The following is a 27,055-nucleotide window of genomic DNA, read 5'->3' as shown; positions in this document are numbered from 1 at the left end:
ATCCCATCCCATCCCATCCCATCCCATCCCATCCCATCCCATCCCATCCCATCCCATCCAGATGTGCACACAGATGTGCAGCAGCCCCACCACTCCCCATACCCCAGTACACCCTTGGAACCTCCAGTGCCCCCAGTTCCCCCGGTAGCCCAGGGCTGGTCCCCGCAGGCCTGACGGAGGATGAGGATGTCCAGCGAATGCTCCAGGGGTCCCTGCTCTGGAAGGTCAAGGCCAAGGGGGGCTCCAGGGAGCGGCTGTTCCGCCTGCAGGAGGACGGGGTCACCGTCTGCTTCGAGGGACGCTTCAGGCGCGCCCGCTCCCCCCAGAGCTGTGAGTGCTGGGACTGTCCCATGGGGGCTTGGGGACACCATGCTGCACTGCTGTGAGCTGCGGGGAGGGACAGGACCTGGGCAGTGCCCCAAAGCCACCCTAGACCCCCACCAAGGACCTAGACCCTTACCCAGACCCCCACCTGGCACCTGGATCCCAATCTGGGAGCACGGCCTCAGACCTGGACTCCCACATAGAATCCAGACACCATGTGAGACTCAGACCCCAATCCTGGACCCCCACCTGGGACCCAGGGCCTGGACCCCCACCCAGGACACAGATCCATTCCCAGCACCCAAAACTCCACCTGGAGCCCCACCTTGGACCCCAACCACAGCCCAGTTCCCAGACCCCCACTCAAGACCTGGATCCCCACACAGACCCAGACCCCACCTGAGCTCCAGACCCCAACCCAGGACCCAGATCCCAGGCCAGGACCAAATCCCCCAGTGAGAACCAGACCCAATCCTGGGACATGGAACTCCACAATCCAGACCCAGACCTCTACCTGGGACCCAGATGCCCCCTGGGACCCAGATCCCAGCCTGGATCCCCGCCTGTGACTGGACCCTGACCCCCACCCGGGACCCAGACATCCCCCAGCACTCACACCCCAATGCAGGACCTGCACCCCAAGCCTGGGACCCAGCCCCTCACCCCAGATATGAATTCAATCCAGAATATGGACCCCCACCCCGTACCTGAACTCAAACCAACTCCACGCAGTGGCTCCCAGAGCCTTCCAACACTTCCCAGTTCCTCCCAGTACACTCCATGCAGAGCTGTAGGAGTCCCCACCCTTCCCCATCCCCCTGGGGTCAGCACAAGGTCCTGTCCCGGCCAGACTGTGTCACCCTCCCCGGCGTCACCCGTCTCTTTCCAGCCTCTGATCTGGGATGGGTGTCTGGAGCTGGCACCGCTGGGCTCCATCCCCTGCCAGCGCCCCCATCCCCGCAGGGCCGGCGGCCGCGGCTCCTGTCTCGCCTGGGATTAGCGGGTTAAACCCGGCTGCGGCAGCGCCAGGAGCCGAGCCCTGTCCCCTGGGGCTCCGCGGGGTGTCCCTCAGCAGCCAGCGTGTCTTGCAGGATGTTCATGGGTGGGACCCTCCGGGGGAGCGTGTCCATCGTCCCTCCCCGCCGTGTCCCCGCAGTCTCGGTGGCGAACATCGAGGGGGTCCGCGAGGGTCGCCAGTCCGAGGGGCTGCGCAAACACGGAGCCGCCTTCCCCGAGCGCCACTGCTTCACCCTCGCCTTCAAGGGCCGCCGCAAGAACCTCGACCTGGCCGCCCGCGGAGAGGAGGACGCCCGGCACTGGGTGCAGGGGCTCACCAAGCTGATGGGGCGGCTGCAGGCCATGAGCCAGATGGAGAAGCTCGACCAGTATCCTTTGAGGGAGCCCTGGGGACTTGGGGACAGGGTGGGGACGGCTGAGGGTGACGCCGGGTGGTTTCCTTACCCCGGGGCAGTTGGATCCATGGGGTCCTGCAGCGAGCAGACAGGAACAAGGACAACAAGATGTCGTTCCGGGAGGTGAAGAACATGCTGAGGATGCTCAACATCGACATGGATGATGTCTACGCCTCCAAGCTCTTCAAGGTGCCTGTCCCGTGCTTCACCACTCGCTGTCCCTGGGAGGGAATTGCTGCCTCCTTCTCTGCCTTCCCCAGCACAGAGAACTGACAAACTCCTCACAGCAAAGCCACCCCCTGCCACCAGTGGCTGGGTCCCAGCAGGAGCACATGGTGGAGAGGGGTGAGGTGGGGTGAGCTGCCCCAGCCACTGTTCCTTGTGTCCCCAAGGTGGGACATTTCTCCCCCATGGAGAACTGTCCCTCTGGCCATCTCCTGAGGTCCCTTTCCACCTAGGGAAACTGAGGCACAGAGCTGTGCTCTGCTCCATTCCTGAGTGGAGGGTCAGAGGGCTCTGGATGGGGGAACAGAGGGGACAGTAGCTGAATTCCCCCAAACTCTGGGGACAGGTGTGGCTGTAGCCCGTCCACACAGGGAGGGGACAGTCCCTGAGGTTGGGCTGTGTCCCATCAGGAGTGTGACCACTCGGGAAACGAGCGCCTGGAGGGCCGCGAGCTGGAGGAGTTTTGCCGGCGGCTGCTGCGGCGGCCGGAGCTGGAGGAGCTTTTCGGGCGCTACTCGGGCGAGGATCGGGTCCTGTCAGCCGAGGAGCTGCAGGATTTCCTGAGGGATCAGGGCGAGGACTGCAGCCTGCGCCAGGCCCGCACCATCATCCGCACCCACGAGCTCAACGAGAAGGGTAGGGCTGAGGGTGTGGGATGATGGGATGGGCACTGCCCGAGCTGTGGGAGGTCATGGATGTAGAGATGGGGCTCTGATTGGTGCCATCACCCCCCAAAACGGGTCCTCCAAGGCTTCTGTTACTGTCCTGGTATCCATTCCCAGGGTGTCCCCGGTGTCACCCGTCCAACACACGGCCTGGCTGGTGCCTGGTGGGTGTGACACTCCGGGGACTCGTGGGGATGTGAAGGTGGGGATGGACAGCAGGTGGACTTCCACGTCTCATGGGTGACGTGATGCCAGCTCTGGTATGAATGTGACACTGCTGAGTGACTTCTGCCACCCTCACGTGCCCCTATGGCCGGTCCAGGGCTAACAGAGCACTGGGAGGACAGGGGACATCAGGGTGGGGATGGAGGATCTCCGTGTCACCATTGTACCCTTAAGGTGGATGTGGCACTAGGAGGATGGGGGACATCAGATGGGAGATGGGACACAAAGGGGACCTCCCCGGGTGCCACAATGCCAGGTCTGGGGCCATGGCACTGGGAGGACAGAGGGCATCAGGGTGGGGACAGGGAACCTCCACGCCTCATGGGTGTCACCATGCCACATCCAGAGTGAATGTGGCACCAGCAGGACGAGTGACATCAGGATGGATGGGACACTTGAGGGACCTTACATATCCCCTGGGTGCCACAGTGCCAGGTCAGGGGTGACCATGGCACCACTGGGACCTCCAAGTGGGGAAAGTCCCCAGGGTGTCACCCTGCCAGCACCACAGCAGCCCTCTGTGACACCTCCCACCGTGTCCCACAGCCAAGCGGCAGGACCTGATGATGCTGGATGGTTTCATGATGTACCTGCTCTCGGCTGCCGGTGACATCCTCAACCAGGAGCACACCAAGGTGCACCAGGACATGAACCAGCCCCTGAGCCACTACTTCATCTCCTCCTCCCACAACACCTACCTGACCCGCAACCAGATCGGCGGCACCAGCAGCACCGAGGCCTATGTCAGGTGCGTGTCCCTGGTCCCCGTGGAGCCCCGGAGGGTCCCGTGGCTCGAGGGTGACAGGGACTCATCTGGTGCTGGTGTGGTGGCAGGGCACTGAGGGCAGGGTGCCGCTGTGTGGAGCTGGACTGCTGGGAGGGCTCGGATGGGGAACCTGTCGTGTACCACGGGCACACGCTCACCTCCAAAATCCTCTTCCGCGACGTCATCGAGAGCATCCGCGACTCTGCCTTCGAGGTGAGGCCGGGGCCGGCAGCCCAGGGGTGCTGGGTGTGGGGTGCTGGGTGTGGGGTGCTGGGTGCCAGGTGCTGAGGGCTGCCCGTCCCCATGCCCAGAAATCGCCCTACCCCGTTATCCTGTCCCTGGAGAACCACTGTGGCCTGGAGCAGCAGGCCACCATGGCCCGGCACATGAAGGCCATCCTGGGGGACAGGCTGCTGACCCAGCCCCTGCAGGGGCAGGACCCCCACCATCTCCCCTCACCAGAGGTAAGGCCACCTGTGCGTGGTGCACACCACGGTGTCCCCATGTCCCCTCCGAGCCCTGAGCTTGGAACTGCCTCCTGTAGCAGCTGAAGGAAAAGATCCTGGTGAAGGGCAAGAAGCTGCCAGAGCTGTGGCAGGAGCCCCGGGGCGTCACCTCCCTTCTGGACCCTGAGGGGGAGGAAGAGGAAGAGGAGGAAGAAGAAGAGGAGGAGAAAGTGCAGGAGAGAAGCCCCCGGCGGGTGAGAGACCTCCCCTGGGATGTGGTTCTGTCAGACCACGGCATCCTGGTGGTCCTGATGGATCAGAGCATCCTGGTGGTGCTGGGGGACCATGGCAGCCTGGCACTGTCCCAGCTGAGCACTGCCAGCTCTGCCACCCCCCTCTGCAGCCCTGCTCTCTCCTCTTTCAGTCGCTGCAGTCACTGCAGGAGATCAAACCTCTGCAGGTGGGTCATGGGATGGAGCTGGGGGGGCACTGAGTGGCTGTCACTGCCTGGAAGAGGGGACCGAGCTTGGGGACCCCTCAGCTGTGCCTCCCTCTTCCTTCTGGGCTGAGTGGCCTGTTTCTGGGGTTTCCAACACTTTGATTTCTCTGTCACCTCAAGCTCTCCATCATGTTGGGCCTCCATCACATCCAGGGTGACTTGTTGGGGTCTGCATCACTTTGTGGTCTCTGTCACCTCAGGTGTTCCATCATCTTGGGGTGCTCATCACCTCAGGTTCTTCAGCACTTTGGGATCCTCCTCATCTTGGGGTTTCCAACATCTTGTGCTGTCCATCCCCTTGGGTTCTCCATGACTTCAGGTTCTCAACGTGCTTGAGTTCTCCATCAGCCCCTGGTCCATCATTCCATTGCCTCAGGTTCTGCACCACCTTGGGGTCTCCACTGCTTTGAGGGTCTCCGTGGCCTTGGGGGTCTCAGCACTCAGCACTAGCAGGGGAGGGGGTCTTTAGACCCTTGGGCCAGCAGGTGGCCACCAGGGCCAGGTTGTCCCTGATGCCACAGTGGCTCCCGCAGGCCAAGGACGCGGCTCAGGTGTCCCCGGAGCTGTCGGCGTTGGTGGTGTACTGCCAGGCTGTCCCCTTCCCCGGGCTGGCCCAGGCCCTGCGCCACCCCCAGCCCTGCCAGATGTCCTCCTTCAGCGAGAGGAAGGCACGGAAACTCATCAAGGAGGCAGGTGAGGGCCACCAGATGGGGACAGGGATGGGGACAGGGATGGGGACAGGGATGGGGACAGGGATGGGGACAGCCCTGAGTCACTGGGATGCAGGATGGGCTGAGAATGATGGGCTCTGTCTCGAGGGTGGCTCCATTGGTGGGGTCAGGGTCACACTGGCCTCACCCAGGCTGCCCTGGGTGGGTGAGACTGGGGTCTGCTGGCAGGGCCTGGGGGCAGAGGCCAGAGTTGGGCTCACATGACCAGGATCAAGGATCAGGGTTTAGGATGTGGCATCTGGGTCCAGGGCCTGGGGCTGGGAATAAAGTCTGGGTCAGAGTCCAGGAACTGAGGTCAAGGGCTCAGGGCCTGGGTCAGAATCTGAGGTCAGGGCCTGAGATTAAGACTGGAGTCAGTGTTCAGGGTCTGGGGTCCAGGGTCAGTGTCTGGAGTCCAGGATTAGGATCTGGGGTCAAGGCCTGGGCTCCATGGTCAAGGTCCAGGGTCAGAGGTCTAAAGTCAAAGTGTGGGGTCAAGATCAGGATCCAGGGTCAGAGGTTTGGGGTCAGGGGTCCAAAATCAAGGTCCAGGGTTGGGGTCTGAACCCCGGGGTCTGGTTTCAGGGCCTGGGTCACATTTCAGGCTCAGGCCCACCCAGCTGGGCAGGCTGTGTCTGTGTCCCTGGGCCCATCACCCTTTGTTGGGGCCCCCCAGCAGAACTTGAGGGTGCTGTGGCCCCTCTGAGCCGTGTCCCCCACCCAGGCCCGGCGCTGGTCCGGTACAACGCGCGCCAGCTCAGCCGCGTGTACCCGCTGGGGCTCAAGATGAACTCGGCCAACTACAACCCCCAGGAGATGTGGAACGCTGGCTGCCAGCTGGGTGAGACCCCCAGACCCTCCCCTGACCCAGAACCCGCCCCTGGAGCTGTCACCCACCCTGACACCCCATCCACTGTCCCCACAGTGGCCCTCAACTTCCAGACGCCGGGGTACGAGATGGACCTGAACGCCGGGCGCTTCCTGCCCAACGGGGGCTGTGGTTACGTCCTGAAGCCCCTCTGCCTGCGCTGCCCCCCCGGGGAGGGGTCCCGGCGCCTGGCGCTGCACATCAGGGTGAGGACACCCCCTGAGCCTGTCCCCAGGCCCGGGTGGGTGCCACCCATGTCCCTGCTCAGTCACATCCATGACATTTCAATGCCTGGCCAGGTGCCACCTGCATCTTCTCCCAGGTGACACCAACCTGGCTCCCAACCAGGTGCCACCCAACCTCTTCTGGGTGACACCAACCTCGTGTCCAGCCAGGTGCCACCCATGTCCCCTCAGGGTGATGCCAATCCCATGTCCAGCCTGGTGCCACTCACACACCTTCTCCTGGGTGCCACCAACTTCTCTTTTGCTGGGGACACTGACCCTCCCCTCACATCTGTTTGGGTACCACCCATGTCTCTGCTCCTGGGTGACACCAAATCTGTCCCCAGATCCAGCTGGTGTCAGCCATGTCCCTTCTCTGAGATGGCATCGTCCACCTCCCTCCTCCCCACCCCGTCCCCAATCCCAGCCAGGTGCCACCCACGTCCCTTCTCCTGGGGACCCAGCCACATGCCACTCATGTTCCTTCTCCTGGGTGCTACCAACCACCTCCCTCGTCCTCACCCCATCCCCACTCCTGACTGTGCCACCCATGACACTTCTCCTGGGTGACACCAACCTGTCCCCAAATCCAGCTGTGTCACCACTGGGTGGCATCAGCCACCTCCCTCCTTTTCACCGTGTCCCCAAGCCCAGCCAAGTGCCACCCATGTCCCTTCTCCTGGGGGCACCAGTCCTTCCCCCACACCCCCGGGCCCCTCGTGGTGCCTGTCCCCTGGTCCCCAGCTCCCTGTGCCACAGGTGATCACAGCACAGCAGCTGCCCAAGCTGAACAGGGACAAGGGCAGCTCCATCGTGGATCCCTTTGTGCGTGTGGAGATCCACGGGATCCCGGCCGACTGCGCCAAGCAACAGACCCACCACAAGCTCAACAACGGTGAGTGCTGGCACCTGGACACCCCCAGGGACACCCGTGGGCACCTGGACCCATGGGGACACTCCAGGGCACCCTGACCTTCAGGGACATCCAATTCCTATTGCCTCTCACAACCCTATGACTCCCCGATTCCCGGGAATGCCCAAGGACAACCTGGTCCCCAGGGTCCCCTGGAGCACCCTGAACCCTGCAGACACCCCAGGGAACCTGATCTCCAGGGGTGCTCCAGGACACCAGGGACACCTCAGGGGCCCCTGGTGTCCAGGAGTGCCAGGACACCTGACCCTGGGGTCCCCCAGGACTCCTGGTGCCAGGGACACCCCAGGGACCCTGATCCAGGGACTCCTGGATGCCAGGGTGATCCCCCTGAGGGACAGTGCATGGGGTACCCACACCCAGCACTCACTGCCAGTAGAACCAGTGCCCAGGACATCCCAGTCCCCTCTGAGCACCACAATATCCCTTCTCCAGCACAGCCAGATCCCCACCAGTGGCAGGGTCCATCGTGTCCCAGTTCTTCCCAGTGCTGCTCCTTTACAGCCTCCAGTACACCCAGCCCAAGCCCAGTGTGATTCCCATTCTCCCCAGTATCCACAGCCCCAGTGTGACCCCCATTCCCCCAGTATACCCCACTGTGGCCCCAGTGTGACCCCCATTCTCCCAGTATGGTCCAGCCCAGCTCCAATATAACCTCCATTCCTCCAGTATATCCCATCAGAATCCCAGTATGATCCCACCTGTTGGGTTTCAAGCAAGGCAGGCACCCTGGCCAGCACCCACCCCTCCTCCACAGTCACTGTACAACCCCCATTCTCCCAGTATAGCCCAGTCCAGAACCAGCATGGCCTCCTTTTCCCCAGTACACCCCATTGTGGCCCCAGCATCACCCCCAGTCCCCCAGCCTGCCCCAGTCCCCACATCCCCCAGTGCAGGACGGCAGCTCAGCCGGGGCAGTGCACGGGGGGTCCTGCTGGTCCCTGCTGGTCCCTGCTGGTCCCTGGGTGGCCCCGGTGGCCCCGGTGGCCCCACCCACCCCCACACCGGTCCCGCAGGTTTTAACCCGCGCTGGGAGGAGACGCTGCGGTTCCAGGTGCGGGTGCCCGAGCTGGCCCTGGTGCGCTTTGTGGTGGAGGACTATGACAGCACCTCCTGCAACGACTTCGTGGGGCAGTTCACGCTGCCCCTGCCCAGCATGCGCCAAGGTGGGTGCAGGTGCCACCCCGCTGCCCTCTGGGGACGGGGACAGCCTGCTGGCACCCGCTGAGCCCCCTCTGTCCCCAGGGTACCGCCACATCCACCTGCTCTCCAAGGACGGGGCGTCCCTGTCCCCCGCCACGCTCTTCGTGCACGTTCGGTGCAAGAGCCTGTGAGGTGTCCGCAGGAGGGACATCCTCGTGTCCCCAGCTGCCCATGGCAGGGACGGTGTGTCTCCGTGTGGGGGACAACAGGCTCCTCCATGGGTGAGCACCCTGCGTGGGGACAGTCTGAGGACACCGCTCACCTGCCTGTGGTGACAGCAGGGCTGGGAGGACCCAGAGGGGTGGGGGATCCCCTCCTGCTCCCCAGTGCCACCCAATCTGCCGGGGCCCTGCTCCTCCCCTCCCTGAGGGGACAGATGCTGTGACAACCAGGATGGGTTGATTGGGCCAAGGACAGCCCAGCACAGCCACACAGGGGTGACCAAATCTCCCCAGTCCTGGCACACCCGATCTCAGCCCCTCTCCTGGGGTGCAGGGACGGTGCCATCACCCTGCAGTCCCTGAGGGGACCCTGCCATCACACACTCCACTGTGCCCGGGTGGGGACGCGTTCCCAAGCTCTGCCCTGGCACCAGTGACAGTCACAGATTTACACCCCGGGATCAAGCCAGTCGAATAAAGATTTTATTTTAACAGAGCCTGTCCCAGTGTCCCTGTCACCCCCTGGAGCCCATTGTGGGTGGATCAGGGCTGAGCCCATCCCCAAATCAGCAGTGCCCTGGGGAGCTGCCGAGCACCCAAGGGTGCTGCACCCATGGAAGCTGGGGGGTTCACTGGAGCAGCCCTCAAACCTGCCATGGGAACAGGGCGAGGGTCCCATGGGGTGACCCCCACCCTCACCCAGCCTCCCCTAGCCCAGGACAGCAGGGACACAGGAGGGGACACAGAGGTACTTGCATAGGTGACACAGGAGCCCAAACAGGGGGGATGTGATGACACTGCCAGGGGGGATGTGACGGGTTCCTGGTCCCCACCGAGGCCCCACAGTCCAGGCTGGGGTGGGCACAGGCTCTCAGGGTCCGTGGTGCCACGGGGTGTGACAGGGACACGCAGGGACAGGGAGGTGTGAGAGTGCATAGACGGGGTCTTGGCCTTGGTGTGCAGCTTTGGAAACCTTTGGCTGGGCGGGCAGGAGCATCTCGCAGCTCTGGGTGGACAAGGTTCATGGCATGGCAGGAGGCTGTCCGGGCACTCCTTTCCCAAAAGATCTCGATGGGATGAAGGTTTTCCATGAAAACATTTCCTTTCTCTCAGTGGATCCTGCAGCAGGAGGTGACACCGGGAGCTGGTGCTGGGGAGGCTGAGGCCCCAGGGTGATGCCGATGGCGCGTATCCGTATTTCCATGCTTCCAGAGAAAAGCGGCTGAGCGGAGGCCGGAGGTGCAGCAGAGGCAGTGGAGCATTCCCTGGTGCCTGCTGCTCCATGGGGAGGCTGAGGGGAAGGAGCCCCAGGAGTCGGAGCAGAGCGGGGTGAGCCGGACGCGCTGCGGAGCTGGATCCCCGCTGATGTTGGGGCGCTGCTGCCCCTCAGTTCAGCGTCGAGCAGGAAGGGTTGGAGTCTCCGTGGCTGGGCAGGAGGTGGGACAAGGCATCACTTGCACAAATAGCCCTTTGAAAGGAATCTCGACGTGCTCCTGAGCCCACGGGGAGGGACCCTGTTTAATGGAGTCAGGAGCAAACGGGGGGCAAAGAGCCGAGCAGGGGAGAGCCTGAAGCACCCTCGGGGCAGGCAGGAGGGTTTGGCCAGCAGCCACCACGTCCCGGTGCTCCAGCATGCCACTGCCACAGCATCAACCTCAGCTGTCCCCATGGAGAAAAGTCCCAGTCCAGCAGCCCAGTGATGACCTTCAGCAGCCGAATGCAACTCATGGCAGTTGGGAACAAGAAAGATTTAAAATATATATAATATATACTTTTATTATTCACCCGTTAAATCCATTATATGCCAATCATGATCTAGTTTCAGCAGTTACATTCCCTTGATCATGTCTTTAGGAGGATGCAGTTAAATCAAACAAGGAGATGGCTGACAGCAGCAGGGGTGGCAGCTCCGGTCCCCCTCTCCCAGCGTGGGTCTGGCTTTGGCAGAAAGGATGAGGGCAGCACCTCTGCAGGCCCAGCTCCTCCACGCTCTCCTGGCAAGGGCTCCCTTACTGCAGCACCAATCCAACCTAGGAGCAATGGAAAGGGGTCAGGATGTGTCCTCTGCTCCGTTCCCAGCTCTGTGTGAACGCAACAGGGAGGGTTTGGTGTTGTCTGTGTGAGTTTCCCCACTGGTTTTGGGATATTTGAGAGCAGCAAATATTTGATATTTGAGGGCTGGGTTTGTGGCTTGAATGGGCACATGGGTCCTGCCCAGCTCTCATCTGGGGAGGTGACCAATGTTTGGGGTGTGACAAGCCCCGCAAGGTTCTGAGACAGCCTTGATTCATGAGCCAAGGATGTTTCTCATCTCCTGATGAGTAGAAGGATAGAACACCCCTCCTACGAGTTGGGGCTGTTTAGCCTGGAGAAGGCTGCAGGGAGACCTTAGAGCTCCTTCCAGTGCCGACAGAGGCTCCAAGAGGGACTCTGGATAAGGGCCTGGAGTGACAGATGAGGGGCAGTGGCTTCCCACTGCCAGAGGGCAGGGTTAGATGGGATACTGGGAAGAAATTCCTCCCTGTGAAGGTGGGGAGGCCCTGGCTCAGGCTGCCCAGAGCAACTGGGGCTGCCCCATCCCTCAAAGCATCCAAGGCCAGGTCAGACAGGGCATGGAGCAACCTGGGATAATGGAAGGTGTCCCTGCCTGTGACAGGGGTGGAACAAGGGACCTTTTAAGGTCCCTTCCAATGCATTCCATGATTCTGTGACTTGGGAGAAGCTGCTTCCCAAGGGCCTGGTGCCTGGACATGTCCCTCTGCAGGCAGCTGGCACTGCTGGGGACTCTCCAGGACGTGCTGGTGGCCAGTCATGCACTCTGACCCAGAGCCCCACTACAGGAAACATTCCCAGCATCAGGCTCTCCCCGCAGCTTTCCCAGCAAAGGAAGGGATTGCTGACACCTCCTGGGCTTCCTAGGACACTCAGCAGGCAAGTGAGGCTGGTTTAGGGCACAGAGACAGACTTGGCTTCACACCAGGGAACCAAAGCCCTGTGACTGCCATCAAGGCGTTAATTAGCTGTTAAGGCATTAATTAGCTGTGATGTAGCTGGGCAGATCCTGGTTCTCAAGCACCATCCTCTGCAAGGTGTCTGTGGGCTGGAGAGATGCTGACTCACATCTCTGGTGTGGAGGGGCAGCAGCAACCAGGTGCTGCCTCAGGATGGCCCAGGGCAGGCAGATGGGGCTGCAGCAGCTCTGGGAGCAGGTCAGTGGGGACAGGCTGCTGGCCCTGGGGACAAATGACATCCTGGGGTCTCGTGGATCCCTGCATGCGGTGGCAGAGCTCCTCTGTCACAGGTCCTGCTCCAACCTGTCTGTTCTCTGCAGAGGGGTGGCTGTTCCTCCCACCCCACCAGGACACGCTGACACCCAGGGCTGTGCAGTGACACCTGGCTCCTGTGCGGGATCACAGGCAACTGTCACAACCCTCGGTGTCACATTGTCACCCTGCAGCCCTCTGCTGTCTCCTCTTGCTTGCCCTCCTTCCTCACAGGGAAGAGGCTGGTGTGAGGGGAAGGACTGAACCTGCACTATTCCAGGAATAAAATTAGCTTTGGAAGATGAGTGTGGAGGGATTTTCCCCAGGGACACGCTCTGTGCAGGCACGGGAGGTGGCACATGGATTCACACACCACTGTGGGTGACACTGCAAGGACACAGGCTGGGCTGGAATGCTGAGCTCTGGGTGACAGCAAACCCACGTCCCCAGGGCTGTGGGGACGAGACCCCCTCTCACAGCACTGACCTTCTCTGGTGCCATGCTGGGACACTTCCAATTGTACAGGTAATACTGCAGGTTCCCATCCCCGATCCCAAACTTCAGCTTCTCCAGGAAGGTTTTGTTTTCCATGAGATCCAGTGCATTGAAGACGTCAAATCCTTTCTGCACAGGGAGACATGAAGCCATCAGTTCCTGCTGTTGTGCTGGGGAGTTCCTCCCACCTGTGAGCAGCCTGGCCCCCTCTCCTGCCTGGCTTTGAATCCCAGGAAAAGGGAAGAGCTCAGCCTTGGTGTCCACACCCTCAATCCAATTACTACAGGACTGTTTGCTGCAGGACATGAGTAACACCCCGAGCTCAGCTCACCACAGGCTGCAAGGTTCAAGGTACCCCTGCACCCCTCTCCTGGGTGGCAGATCCTTTCAGATTGGGATTTCTCTAGTCCTGGGAAGGAGCCCTTCCCACAAACCCAAGGGTGGGCAGCCTGCAGAGAGCTGCCCTGTGAGTTTGCTGGTGAGCTCCTGTGAGGTGCCAGCCCAGCCCTGCCTCCTCACCGACTTGGCGAGGATGAGCGCGTCACTCATGAGGTCGATGAGAGGCGTCTTGGTGTGAACGTTGTAGAAGGAATAAGCAGCTTTCAGGCTCTTGTGAGTTGGGTGGTTCATGATGGTGGAGGGCAGTGTGTAAAAGCTCAGGAAGTCTGTCACCTCTCCTGGGGCACTCTGGAAGGCAGAAGTGACATCACAACATGTCAGGCTAGGATAAAGCCTGGCCAGAGCCTTAGAGGGGCTCTCCCAGCTGGAGTGATGGCTGCAGGGAGACCCAGGGCCCAGGATGGAGGCACCATCCTCCACCAGATTCCCATCCCAGAGGGGCACAGAGCTCCTCCCTGATTGCTCTCACAGCTCCAGGAGAGGCAAAAGCCCAGGCAAACACCTCTCCCATCCTGCTCCTGCCCCTCACCTCTACCACGAAGGTGTCGATGATGTTCTCCTGAGGTACGAACCAGTGCTCCACCTCCTCTCGGCTCATCACAGGTGTCAGGTGGAACTGCTTCAGGTACTCAGTCAGGAGCTTGTGCACAGCAGAGATGTCCTTGTGCTCCATGGGCCGCAAGCCGGGAGTCTTGGGAGTCTGCAGAAAGTGGGACAAGTTGTTTCACTGCTTGCACAGTGCTTTTCATCACCCAAGGGCTCTCCAAGGAGCAGGACAGACACTCTCTGCTTACATCAGCCCATTTTCAGCCCCCCAGCCCTGTGTGCCCAGCCAAGGATGGTTGTGTTTGGCTGTGACACCGATGGCAAAGATCACAGAGAGCACAGCATGTCCCAAATCCCCAAGTGCCAGGTCAGGTCCCACTGGAAGTGCTCTCCTACCCATGACATGAACTCTGCATCCCTCCAGGTGCCTGCTCCCACTCACAGCAGGCATGGGCTGGGAGATGTGTCCCAGGCTCAACAAGATGTTATTCCCAGTTGGCCTCAATTACTAATCTAGGGTTGGGATGGCTCAGCAAGCCCTGATCTGCTCTGGGGCTGTTTCTGTGCAAAAACCAGTAGCTCCAGCCCAGCAACTGCTGGCTGTGTGGCTGTGGGAGGCAGGAGCTGGGAGCTGCCCAGCATGAAAGCAGCACTTTCCACCCCAAAGGGGCAGCTCTGGCTGACAGAAAGGAGCCAGCAAGGTCAGGGAAGGTGGTGGCAATTTTAATGCAATTTGTTTCCTTCTCTTCCATCTCCAGCTGGGGAACCTCCCCAGCAGGACAACTGCAGTGCCAGAACTGATCAGTGTGACTGAAGAATGAGGGACTAGCCCGATCCAAGGTCACACTGAGGCTGTGTTTGGACAGATGAAGCCTGTCACATCTGCCTGCTCATTTTTCCAGGACAACAGGCTATGACTCACCAGCAAACAAAAGCTCACAGGGTCCTCTTAACTGCAAGAACTTGCCCTTAAAATGCAGGTACCCAGGCAAAAATACATAAAGATTAAATAAAGCACAATTGTTTGACAGAGTCATTTACTACACAGATCAAACCCTGGGTCTCCAGGCAGAGGACTTGACCTCGACCAGGACGTTTGTGCCTCTCCCCTTGCCCAGTGAGGAGCAACTCCTGAGCTCTGCTCCCGGCTGGCACCCACCTCGGGCAGCCGGTAAAGCTTCGTGGTACGTTGCATAGTCATGTTCCTGCTCAGGTGGGAAAATTTGACCTCGATGAGTTTCCGAGGATTCAGGGAGCGGTGCCAATACCTGCAGAAACACACTGGCAGTGGGAGACTCGTTCTGGGGCAGTGGGGAGGCTGCAGGGGCTCGAGGTTCCCGTGGCTGCCGTGAGGGCAAGTGAGAACATCAGGCCAGCAGCTCCCCACAGAGAGAAACACAGTTCTGAAGTGCTCGTGCTGCCAAAGCCTCCTCTCCTGTGGTACACGAGCAGCTTTGGCAAAGCCACTGCACTTAATCCTGGAAGGACAGCGTGGGAAGAGAAACCTGGGCTGGGATCACTCTCTCCTGTCCCAGGAAATCCCACACACACTACTGGCCACAGAAGGGGCTTCAGGAAGGGAAGGTGTGCAGACAGAAACCTTGGGTGAGCCACAGCCACTCACCTGCAAGTCCCCACAGGCTTTGGCAGCACCACTCCCGCAGTGTAAACAGCCTGGAAGATCCCCTCGAGATGCACCCTCCGCGTGATCTCACGGATCAGAACCGGAGCCACCCGTTTGGAACGCAGCTTTTTGTGGACACACAGGAAGTTTATCTCCACCATCCTCTTCTCTCTTGGGGAAAAAACAATGCAGAGCATGAGGTTTGACTGTCCTGACCTGGGAGGATCAGACCAACGCCCTGGGCAATCTACCTCCAAGCCACTTCAAGGGAATGAGGAGTCAACACCTCAGGGAAGGGGCAGGGGCTGGGTTTGGAGAACCCTCCCTTAAGCTGTTACCCAGGGATTCCTAGGGAAAATGGTCTGAATCTGTGTCAGGTTGCATATAAGGGAAAGGTTCTTGCCCCAGAGGGTGGCTGGGCACAGTCCAGGGAATCTCCTGCCCAGGGAATGGTCACAGCCCCAAGGCTGCCAGAGCTGCAGGGAAGTTTGGACAATGTTACAGGCACAGGGTGGATTGCTGGGCTGTGCAGGGCTAGGACCTGGACTGGATGATCCTTGGAGATCCCTTCCAGCTCAGGGTATTCTATGATTCTGTGTCTCCACCTAGCCCTGGATGATTTTTGTAAGGCAGAGCTGTAAGTTAACCTATCTCATTGAGGAGAACAGCCTTCACAGTGGTTAACTAAAAGATATCCCTGCCCAGAACCTCTCTGCCAACCCTTAAATATCCCCCATCTTCCCCTCCAAGCAGCAAAACATCTCCAAAGCTGAAGGGTGCAGGTCTGGCTGTGGGCTGGGAGGACAATGCAGCCAGACCCCCTCAGCACTCCCACAAAGGCCCAGGTGTCAGCAAGGGGCAGGATGAGAAATGCAGCAGCACTCACGTATCATAGATGTGGATGGTGGCTGGAATTGCGCTGATAAATCCCACCAGCTTCTTGCTGGAGACCACTCGGACCCCACAGTGCCACTGGGGCAGCCAGCCTGGAGGACGCAGTGCCCTGGGGAGGGGACACACCTCAGCTGTCACCTCCCACCCAAGGTCCCTGGTACCTGCCCCTGCCCCCCACCCTGCCCTGTGACACCCTGAGTCCTGCTCGCTGGCAAGAGGATGAGAGAGTGACAATGATGTGACAAGGACTGGTGGGATCCAGGCCAACTCCTGCACTCCATGGCCAGTCCTCACTAGGGACACGGGAGGAAATTTGTTCCTTGATTCAGGAACACCCTGAGGAAACAGGACTCCAAGGGTAATTGCTGGCAGCTGCCTTCAACCCACAGTTCCAGGGCACTGAGGAATTCCTCAGCTACTGAGATTTTCACAAATTCACTTGAGGGATCAAACCAAAGAGGAAAAAAGTCCAATTTAAGCTCCTGTATCTCGAAGGAGCCAGAGCCAGGCAGGGCTGGGTGTCCCCTCTCACCGTGTCCCTGTACACAGTGACAGATGGGGAAGGGACATTTCAGGAAGAAGGGAGACAGGATAAGCAAAGGCAGCTGCAGCCCTGTCACCAGGATCAGGCTTGTCACACATCCCACACCTCCTGCTCTGCCCTCCTGGTGCCACTCACCACAGCAGGAACTCGGGCGAGTAATCGAAGCGGAACATGTTGTCATCGTCCTCCACGTAGTTCTCGTTGAGCAGAGTGTAGAGCTCCTTCAGCTGCAGCAGCACAGAGCACGGAGGTTAAGGAGGTTACTCAGCCATCAAATGCCCCCAGACAGGACCCTGACCACCTCATGTGTGGCCACAGCACTGGGGCACCATGTGCAGCCATGTCCCTGCCGCTGGGTCCTGGAGCAGTGGCACCCAGAGCAGGGGGACAGGACACAGGTACACCCTGTCACCTCCCAGGGGTGCCTCATGCTCTAAAGGGGCTACAGGAGAACTCTGGGCATCAGGCATCCTTACATCCCCTAGAAAAGCCAGGCCAAGATGCCCAATCTGGGATGGGTAAAAGGGAGCTGCACTGGAGGGACTCAGAGCCAACCAAGCCTAAGGAGATGGTGTGACAGAACCAGAGCATCACCTGCTGTGGTGAAGGACACATTTCCATCTAAAACCTCCTCCAACAGTGCAAGCACTGAGCTGCCAACCACGACACTCCAACCCACGTGTGCTGAGCTGCCTGTACTCACCACACCTCTATCCCCCAGGTCCAGGGCGTCCCAGGTGAAGCCCTGGGGCAGGGTGTAGGGCTCCTGGCGGATATTGTCCTTGTCCGGCTCCACCGGACCGTGGGTGTTCACCACTTCTCCTGCAAGACAGAGCAGGGAGCCATGAACTTCTCTAGGGTGTGAGGCCAAGCCTCCACAACACCTCAGTCTGGTGTCCAGTGTGCCTCATGTCTCCCAGCCCTGCAGTGGCAGACAGGGATTGTCACTTCACCCACCCAGTGTGGGATGTGACAATGGACAGGGAATCAAAATTCCTTCCAGGGCAACAGTGAAGCCCATCAGATGACCCAGCACAGCCACAGCTACATCCTCCAGCTCCACACGTGATGCCTGACCCTTCTCCAACCCCACAATCCCAGCCTGGGCCAGCACTTTCCCGTGAGCCCCTCTGTGGGATGTGATCTGCCAGCTCTGGCCACTGCCACTTGGCAAGTGTCAGGGTTTCCTGCCCACTGTGCCTGAAGAAGAGCTGCAGTGAACAACACAACGTTTGTTGTAAAACCACCGAGCCCTAAAGCCCCTGATTCAGCCAGGAGATGTCGGCTCGAGCTCCGGCTTTCTCAGGGATGTCAGTCCAGCAGCATCACTTCAGTGCTGCCAAGAAAGGCAAGTCATGCTAATTAGGAATTCACTTAAAAAGGCATTGAAAAGGTTTCCAAGCAATGGGGAGGTGATGAAAACACGGAGCAAAAACTTCCCCCATCACACCCACCCCAGGCAGCTTCCAGAATCGCTCACCCCTGGCCGCCCTCTCTGTTTTGAGCAGGTGCTGAATTGTTAAGAGATCTGGCCCCAAAAATCCCACAGCACTTCTGCTATCCAGCCCTAAATAGCCCCATGTCTGTAATGCTGTGTGCCAGAGCACACCAGGACCACGAGGAGTGCTGGGACACCGTGAGTGGCTGGCAGCCAGGCACAGCCACCACCGTGGTGTTGGGAGGGACGAGCTGCTCTGTGCCTCCCACTCCCCAGGAGACACCTTCCACCCTTTCCTCAGGGTCTTCCCAACCAGAAATTACATTTCCCCGTGTCCAGCATCTTGGGAAAAAGGCAAATGCAAGACCAGGTTCTGCTGTCTCATATGACCACATGTCATCTCACTTTTTCCCAACTTAAAACTGAGATTGTTGTTCCCAGAAAAGTTTTTGAGAGCCAAAAAGGCCTCAGAGTGATGTGGAAAACAGAGAATGGGAATCAAACACTGCATCTGCAGCAAAAGGGACACAAACCCATGAAGGGAAATACTGAAAAGCAGCAAATTTGAAGCCATGACAAGTTTTGGACAAATGTAGAAACTGTGGGCTTGGACTCACTCTCTAGTTCCCCTGAGCTCGGGGGGATGCAGATGAGGAGGGACTAAAGTAAAGTTATGCCAGGCACCCCGATCAGCCTGGGAATGAGTCCCTTCCAGCCAGGCAGCTCTCCTGGCACATCTGCTCTGAGAGCTCCTGCCATGGTGTCAGTGGCAGATCACTGCCACAGGCTGTCAGCAGCAAGAGGAAGGGCTGGAGCAAGGACCAGAGCTGGGAAGCACCATGGGGATGTTCACAGGGGGAAGAGGGGACCAAGAGATGGGGCTCCCTATCCTTAGGTGCTCATGGCAGCTTGGGGTGGAGATGCTTTGATGTTTGTGTTTCCCCTCTCCTGGCCCAGCTGCAGCTCCTGCCTGTGTCAGAGAGGGATGTGAGCCCAGCAGGGATTTCAGCACTGGACCTGCTTCCCAGAGCTGCTCCCAGCACCATCCAGCCCCAACCCAGCCAGAGTTACCCTCCCCTCCAAGGATCCCTGTCTGGGAAGCTTCAGCCTCCAGGAAGGGGAGAGCTGGACAGCTCTGAGTCCATAGGATGGACACACCACACACAAAACCTGGGTACAGAGCACGGGGGAAACCCAACTCCAGGGCTAAGGACTGGGATTAGGGGATATAAGGGTTAATGCAGGAGGCATCAGGTCAGATGTCTGGAGTGGTTCCCTGTCCCTCTGTACCCCCTGACCAGCTCTTCAGACCCTCCCCATCCACCTAGCCCATGTTGCTGAATGGTGGAGAAGTGGTTTTGGTGCCTCTGAAGCCCAGGCCAGGCAGGGACTCACTTGGTGGCCACAGATCAGCATCTCCAGGCTTCTCTGAGGGCTTCCTGGAGCAGCCAGGGGACCACAAGGCCTCCCCCAGGGCCCACAGGACATGCAGGGGCTGCACATACCTAGCTTGGGCACTGGCTGTGTGTCCCAGAACTGGTAGCTCCTCTTGCTGGCTTCCTCCATGGTTTTGGCAGGGCCCTGACCTACAGAGAAGAGCTCGATGGCTTTTTGAATCTCCTGGATCCTCTCAGCAGGTAAAGAGTTCACCTGAGGGCAAAAAGGAGGGTGGAAAGACAAAATGAGTAAGCTGAACCACCAGGTCTGTATGTGGGCTCCTCATTAGGGGAATCTGGAGCTGATCCTGCTGTGGGGTGCTGCCAGGAAAGGCAGAGCAGGCAGGAACCTCCCTTTCCAACCTCAGTCCTTGACAGGATGGATGAACCCTTTCACCAGCCTCAGCTAAGTGTGTGCTGTGAGCCCCAGGAGCAAACCTCCCCACCTGACATACTGCAGAGACAGATGGATCAACCCACCCCCAGCACTCGGGATTCCTTCAGTGGCTTTTCTCTCTCACTGTTCAGCCTCCTCCCTCTAAGCTGGATCTGTATCCACAGACTGCAGCTTCCAGAGGAGTCCCTGGGCACCGGGACTGGGACAAGGCAGAGAGGTTGAGTCAAGATGAAAGACACTTTTATCCTCCTCTTCCTCAGGGTGGATGGCTCTGCACTGAATTCCCAGCCCCAGCTCCTCTCTGATCCCTGAGGAATTTAGTTTGAAAAGAGCAAAGCCCCAGTTTAAAGCTCTGCACAATCAGATAGGCAAAATATTCAAAATATTTGGAAGGGAACTGGGCATCAGACAGAAAACAGCCTCTGCTGATGTGTGTCCTCTGCCACAGGACCAGAGGGGACAAGAGGGCCAGGAAGGTCAAACCCTGTGTGTCCCAAACTGCTTCCCAAATAACTGGCTGCTGGAGATGATCAGGCAAAGCCCAGAGGGATAAGATAGACCCTGCTCTCCCCAGCTGCTGTTCTTGTCATCATCAAGCAAAAAATCAACACCACCAGATGTCACCCCCATGCTGCTGTGGGCAGGACTGAGCTGGCAGGTGGCAGCTCCTGCCTGAGACAGGCACCTGGTGTCTGGAAAGAACAACTTGGAGGCGCCAGCCTGACCCTGGAACTGGCTGGGATATCCAGCCAAGGACTGCATTATCCCCAGAGTGCTCTGCAAACACCTTCTGCACCAACAGGAATTCCCCCACACGGAGCCAGGCTGGGAAATCACTCAAAATCTGAAGTTTTTACAGTGCCTAAAACCAGGGCTGGAAACTCTTTCCTTGGCCTAAGTAACACTGGAGAGGTTTGGGCTGGGGCTGGCTGTTTTGGGGGGGTCAGGATTCCGGGAAGGGGTTGGTCACCTTCACTGGCTGGTCCTGAGCCTGGTCAGGCTGGTCTCCTCCTCCTCCCTTCTCTTTCTTCCGTTTGGGTTTCTTTTTCTTCTTTTTGGCTCCACTGTCATTTGCTGGACTCAGGCCCCTGGGGAACAAAAGAAACATCATTGGATCCCTGGGGTTTTCTTTTGGGAGAACATTTGTTTGGTTTCTGAGGCACTCTAAAGAAAAGAGCTTTAGAGTGCCTCAGAAGGAGCTCAGGCTCCCTGCTGAGTCCAAGTCTCCAGGAAGGGGAATACTCTGGGCACAGAGGGTGCAGCCAAGAGCCCCTCCCACAGCACAGAACTCCCTGTGAGCTCCCAAAAACAGACCAACACCTCCCACCACACAGGTTTGCTGGGTGCTGGGGACTGTGCCCTGTGCTGCAGGTGACATCCCCACTGTCACATCCCCCACTCTGCCACCCATGCCCAAATCCACCCTGTGGAGTGGTGGGATGCCCAGCTTCGGCTTTTTCCTCTTCTCCAAGCCCAAGGATAGATGTGGAAGCAGCAAACACCGGTCCAGCCCCAGGGATAAGGCCCCACATCAGGCTCAGGCACCACAGAGAGGTGTCTGGCCAAGGACATTGTGCCAAGTGTCATCTCACCTGCAGAGGTGATGCTCTAGGGAGATGAGGCTGTTTATTGGAGAATTATTATATTGCTATGCTGGAGCTGGAAAACTGAGAGTGAGGAGCAAATCTCTGGGAGTGCAGGGTGGGAAGTGCCTACACCAGGGCACAGCTCCTCCTTCCACAGATGCAGAGCAGCCCTGGACATCCAGATCATGGTCATCCCTGAACAGCTGCTGCTGTGAAACCCCTCACTGAGCCTGGTCTTTGCTCCAGCAGCATCCTGATGCCAAAACACAGGAGAGGCACCTGCTCCCAGCATGGCAGATGGGATCTCATGATGATGACCTCGTCATCCTGCAGGGGATGCCCTGACACAGGACAGGCAACGTTATGGGGGAGCTGGGAGCTGGCTACAGTCAGGGCTCAGGGGGAAACTCAATCCTGGAGAGGCTGGAGCAGGTCTGAGCAGAGGGATGAGGGGAAAGGGACACAGGGCCAGGAGAGCTCTGCCAGCACAGGAGGGGTCTCCTGCAAAGCTGGGGGACAGCAGGTGCCAGACATGGCTCAGCTCTGTCCTGTCCCTCAGAGCTGCCCAGTGGGGTCAGGACACAGCCAATGCATTTGTACCCTACAACAGAGGAGCCCCCTCCCTAGCATCCCAAAACAACTCTCACAGCAGAGAACCCCACACATCTGACCTGCCCAGAGGCACCAGCCTGCAATCTCCCCACAAAAACACTGCTCACTCCTGGAGCAGTTTCATGTCTTTACCAAACACAAGATAGTGGTGAAGAGCATGGAGCAGGAAAAGAAGAAGAAATGTGGTGGAAAATACATTGGAGCAACATCCAACTATTTATTTCAGCAAGGCCAGAACAAGGAGGACTGAGAAGGAGAATAAAGCTTTAAGAAATTCAAGTGGAAGGTATCCCTGCCCAAGGCAGGGGGTGGAACTGGATGATCTTCAAGGTCCCTTCCAACTCAACCACTCTAGGCAATCCCTGGGCTGAGCAGCAAGGTTATGAAACTAGGGAAAAGTTGATGGAGAAATGTTTTTTGAGGGATGAAGCTGGGAGATGCCTGTGGATGTAGCATAGAAAGCCAACATGATGGGCTGCATTGCCCTGGGGAGCAGACAAGGATGGTCTGCAGGACAGAGCTGCTGGCCTGGGGAAGCTTTTCCTCTGGATAAAACCTGAACAGCAGCAGAGGCTCTGCAGACAGCACATGCTGGGGAAAAGGATTCCCATCTATCAGCAGAGCCTGTGTGGAACACCAGGAGATGGGAAGCATTCCTGGTGTGGTTCAGGGTGAGCTGCTCCACAAAAGGCAGTGAAGAAAAGCTTCCCCCCACTCCTTCCCCAGAAGAGCAGGAAGAGGAGCAGGGAGAGGAACAGGAGCAAAGCCACAGCTCTGAGGACCAGCAGCTCTAAGGAGCAGCATCCTGTGGTGCTGATTCCTGGGGGGAATCTCACCTTCCCTCCCACTGCCAGGAAAGGGTTTTGCCTCCACCCAGGAGATGCTGCTTGGACATGACAGCAGCAGCAATCCCGGCACAGCGCTGCTGACACCACTATTGATTCTAGTGACAAATGTGTGATGGCTTTTTTAACTCTCCGGGGAGGAGCACGAGCAGATCCTGGCCACACTGAAGTTCTGGGATGAGCAAAGCCACCTTGGAGCTGCAATAAACACATCCAAACTATTTCCTATCAATTTTAACACCACAAACTGACAGCACCAGAGGAATTCTTGAGCTCACCCCAAAGGCTGACACTGGAAGTTGTCCCTTCCAAAGGGGATGGACACATGTCCCCAGCTCACCTGCACATTGGGATGCTGCAGGTGTCAGTTGTGAGAGACAAAATGCTCCCCTCATACTCTTTTGGCATCGCTTTCCTTCATAAATCAGAGCTGCCAACTCCCAGCTTGGTGCTAATGAGCTCAGCCCAGCCACGCTGGGCTCACAGGTGAAAGCGCTGAGAAAATTCCTCCCTGATTTATGAGCAAAGCTGTTGTGACCTGGAAGAAATCAGGGTGGCAGAAGGTGGGATGAGGTTTTGTATTCCAGGTGGCATGGTCTGGGGAAGGGCCCAACTTGGCACAGGAGTCACCAGCATGCAGGAAAACGCTGGAAAACCTGAAGGTCCCACTCACTACAACCAGAGAAGCAACAATTACAGGAATTTTCTATTTTACATCTATTTAGGAAAGCAAAAATTATCTTCTTTCTCCCAGATACTCCCCAAATCAATGACAATGCCCCACCAGTGTCCTGGGACAAGCCACCACCATCCAAAATCTCAGCTGCTGCAGCTGGCCTGACCCAGGAAGCCGAGAGGGCTGGAGCAGTTTCATCCCCAGGCAGGGTGAGCTGCCAGCCCAGCTCACATCCAACCTCCTACAGCCTTCCCAGCTGCACTTAAGGCCTTTCTCCTCCCCTATCCCTTTGCTATCTGAGGTGCATTGAGAGATGAAGTAGCTGGACAAAGGTACCTTGGCTGCACTGTGCAAAACATCTCCCAGTTCCCTGTGGGATTACCAGGGTCTCTTCTCTGGCTAAGGAAAACACTTGTCCCTTCTCCTGGGAAAGGCACCCCCACCATCATGGCAATTACTTAGCACTCCAATCCCTCCTTTCCCGTTACCAGGTGGCTCCTTGAGTTGAAGGCAAAGACTCTAGCACCAACTGCTGCCCAGAAAACAACCCCTGTAACATGAGCAATCTTGAAAACAGATTTTTGGAAGCATTTAAAGACAGTGGCCAGGCTTGTTCAGGGTGAGACCTGCTCAGACTGACTGTGCTCCACCAGCTCAGCCCCTCTAGAGGCTGGAAAACACCAGACTCATCCAGTAACAAACTGGTGCTCAGCACCCACTCATCCATTCCTGGATCCAAGGGTGTTCCCACTGTATTCCCAAACCTGAGGGAGGAAGCACAAGGGGAACAACTCCAGCTGTGGGAGGCTCCCTCAGCCTGGTGGGAGGCTGAAAGTGTCAGATGAGAAGGAGTAGATCCCTGCTCCGTATTTAGGTGCTGGAAAATCCTTCTGCCATCCCAGGGGCTAATCAGGCATGGTTCTTAGGCTGTAATCTCTGTAATCTCGTTAGGGGCTGTGGCAGGGAGGATCTCCAGATGGCAGAGCTCAGCTCCCAGAGCCCATCGTGCCATCAGCGTGCTCCCTACACCTACAGCTGTGTGTATCCATGTGCTGGAGCTCAGTGCTTGTCCCAGGAACCTCTTCTCATGGCTAAGTGCAGGCAGGGATTGCCAAAGCCACAGCTGCCCCTCTGAACAGCCCCTCTGCCCCCTCACACCCCATCCAGCGATAACTCAGCGGTGCCACAGGGCACTCCCAAACTCCTCCTGCCTGGAACAGCATCCCCAGGTGCTTTGGACAGCAATAGAACCATTTCATGGGACTGGGACACTCCAACTCTTGCTGTCACCACTGCTCTCGCTGCCTTTGAGGTGACAAATCCCACCAGGCTGAGCCCAAGCAATGTTCCTGCCTTCCAGAAACAGGGAATAAATCCTCCATAGCCACCATGGACACAGCAAGAGCTCTCTCCACACAAAGGGAAATATGAAAAATAACAAAGTGGGATTATTTTCTTTGGAAAATCAGCTTGGGTAGCCACAGCAGAAAGCAGTGCAGCCACTTCCCAGTGCTGTCACAGGACTGAGGCTGAGGAAACTCAATTCCTCTTTCCTGTCCTTAAAAGGAAAGGAAGTACTGCTTTCACTAAGGAATACTTTTATGTTTTAAACCTCAGCGCCAAGATCCAGTGACTCCCAGCACAAACTGGCACGAGCAGGGCTCTGAGTGTGGCTCTACAAACCCTGGCAGCTCAAAGCCCTTCCCCTGCCCTGTTTTTGGGGAGAGTGTCACTGGAGTGACCGGAAACACTCCCACACCCCGGTGTGATGGGATGGTATGGAATCAACAGAATTAATGACTCTGCATCCAGGAAGAAAAACATCCTCCTTCCCACCACTTGGTCTCTCCCTGGTGGGTTTTGGATTTGTCAGAGAGCTCCAAAGCCTCCTTGCCTCACGCTCCTTATGTGTGCCCACCAGCCACGCTTTTGGTGTTATTTCCCAAGCTATCCAAACTATTTCCTACTGGATATTCCCCAGGCTGCTTGTGGTATTCCAGCTCCTCGAGGTGGCCAGAATGATGCCCATGCCAGGAAGCAAGGAGGGCTCCAGAACACACCTTTTCCTGGCAAAGGGCAGGAGGAACCGCTGGGCTGGGGAGCAGCGGTGATTGAGCACCACGTCTCCTCTGCTCGGCTCTGGCTTCCACAAACCTAATCATGTCAGAGGGAAAGAAAATAAAAATCTCCCCAAGCACGGCTAAACCGATTAAACTGAGACACGGTGCCACATCCAGGAGGCAAATAAAATATAAATGGGCAGCTGTGCTGTCATAAAAAAAGCCTGTGTGATATTTCTTGTGTGACCTTTTATTCGCTTTGGTTCCTGAGCAAGCGGGATTGCCTATGGAAAGCTGCTGATGGAGGGGCAAGGCTTCTCCAAGTCTCTGCTCTGCAGGGCTGGGGAAGCAGCACCAGGTGAGCTCAGGTGCAGGAAGAACAAAGTGAAAAACAGCTGGAAACCTCTGGAAAGCCACACATGGATGTTCCCATTCCCAGCAGGAATGAGGACGAAGCCTCTCCTGCAAATCCTAAGCATAGTAAGGCAGCTCTGCACCGTATTAATTAAGGCAGTGAGTAATGAGGGTGCTACGTTAAGTATTCCAGCTCTTCCCTGTTGAGATAAGGACCTGTCTCGCTGCCTGTGCTCGCTCCCTGCCTTGTTGTTGTTATTCCACCATTCCATACCCCTGGAGGCTGAGCTCCTCCAACCACGAGACAATGTAGGCAGAGCATCGCAAAACCCTGGGCTGTGTTTAGGATAACGACGGGATGAGTGTGCAGCAGCCCGGGATTATTCCAGGGCACGGGAATGCCACACGCTCCGGAAAACAGGATCACGCATCCAACCACGCCACCACCGTGGGTGTCACCGCGGGGATGGGGATGCCACGAATGGGCTGAGGCTTGTGCGGGAGGGCAGAGGGAATGTGGGGAGACACACCCTAACGCAAGGCCACGGAGAGCTGTGAATCTGGCTTATTTGTGCCCGAGAAAGGCACTCGCGGCCCCGGCCCGGCCGCCCCACAGCCGTCACCCATCCACGCCGCGGCCGCGCCCGACCCTGCTGAGCTTCGGACACGCTCCCGCAGCGGGCGTGAATGGGCGCCAGCGGCACCGCCCCCCGCTAGACTGACCGGCGCCTTGACCAATCGCTGTCCGGGATGCTGCCCGGCGACCAATCAGCGCCCCCGAGGGGCGGGGCACATCTCACTTCCCCGCCGCTCCTCGCCTCAATGGGCCCGACCGCCGCCGTGGCACGCGGTCCCGGCCGCCGCTCACCCCCGGTTGGAGCCATGCTCCGCCTCGTTCTCGCAGTCGCTGCAATGCTCGTGGTCGTTCTCCTCCGCCGCCGGCCGCGGAGGCCTCGCCGGTGGCCGCCTCACTGCTGTCTCACTGTCGTCCGCCATCTTGAACGGGGCCTCCGCGCGTGCCGCACCCCCGCAACAAAGCGAGTCGCGATTGGGCGGCGGGCCGCGAGGCATGCCGGGAGTGGTAGTCTGCGTGGGCACGCGGGGGCCGGGCTGCGCCGGAGTCGGAACTACAATTCCCGTCGCTCTCTGGGGTGTCCAGGAACGGGGCGCCGGTGGCGGGAGGGCTCCCTCGCAGCGGACAGCCGCGTGGATGCCCCGCCGGACAGA

The 27,055-nt window shown here is 58.4% G+C and overlaps 2 protein-coding genes across 3 annotated transcripts in view; one reads left to right on the top strand and one right to left on the bottom strand.

Annotated features, from left to right (window-relative positions):
• PLCD3 (phospholipase C delta 3) overlaps positions 1-9,155 on the top strand; it is an 11,427-nt gene extending 2,272 nt beyond the window's left edge. The window contains exons 2-16 of one of the 2 annotated variants that reach the window (XM_015651356.2): positions 169-330; positions 1,481-1,709; positions 1,796-1,925; positions 2,372-2,597; positions 3,398-3,599; positions 3,686-3,830; positions 3,929-4,081; positions 4,165-4,317; positions 4,488-4,523; positions 5,096-5,255; positions 5,997-6,113; positions 6,198-6,346; positions 7,124-7,259; positions 8,312-8,461; positions 8,541-9,155. In XM_015651356.2, the coding sequence (XP_015506842.1) occupies positions 169-330; positions 1,481-1,709; positions 1,796-1,925; positions 2,372-2,597; positions 3,398-3,599; positions 3,686-3,830; positions 3,929-4,081; positions 4,165-4,317; positions 4,488-4,523; positions 5,096-5,255; positions 5,997-6,113; positions 6,198-6,346; positions 7,124-7,259; positions 8,312-8,461; positions 8,541-8,629 (2,237 nt within the window). In that variant the 3' untranslated portion in view covers positions 8,630-9,155. Of the gene's footprint in view, positions 1-168; positions 331-1,480; positions 1,710-1,795; positions 1,926-2,371; positions 2,598-3,397; positions 3,600-3,685; positions 3,831-3,928; positions 4,082-4,161; positions 4,318-4,487; positions 4,524-5,095; positions 5,256-5,996; positions 6,114-6,197; positions 6,347-7,123; positions 7,260-8,311; positions 8,462-8,540 lie in introns of both variants that reach the window. The other variant, XM_015651355.2, reaches the window with a different exon arrangement.
• Positions 9,156-10,408: 1,253 nt separating this feature from the next.
• On the bottom strand, positions 10,409-27,028 carry NMT1 (N-myristoyltransferase 1). The gene is made up of 12 exons (XM_015651357.3): positions 26,697-27,028; positions 20,666-20,783; positions 19,368-19,512; positions 17,128-17,246; positions 16,560-16,651; positions 15,873-15,989; positions 14,987-15,157; positions 14,522-14,630; positions 13,346-13,516; positions 12,937-13,104; positions 12,409-12,546; positions 10,409-10,689 (listed from the first exon to the last, which is right to left on the bottom strand). The coding sequence occupies exons 1-12, from the start codon at positions 26,897-26,899 to the stop codon at positions 10,669-10,671; spliced, it is 1,572 nt and encodes a 523-aa protein (XP_015506843.1). The 5' UTR covers positions 26,900-27,028; the 3' UTR covers positions 10,409-10,668.
• Between the last annotated feature and the right edge of the window lie 27 nt (positions 27,029-27,055).

Source organism: Parus major, chromosome 27 (assembly GCF_001522545.3).
Source record: "Parus major isolate Abel chromosome 27, Parus_major1.1, whole genome shotgun sequence".
NCBI lineage: Eukaryota > Metazoa > Chordata > Aves > Passeriformes > Paridae > Parus > Parus major.
This window is presented reverse-complemented; position numbering and strand designations above follow the sequence as displayed.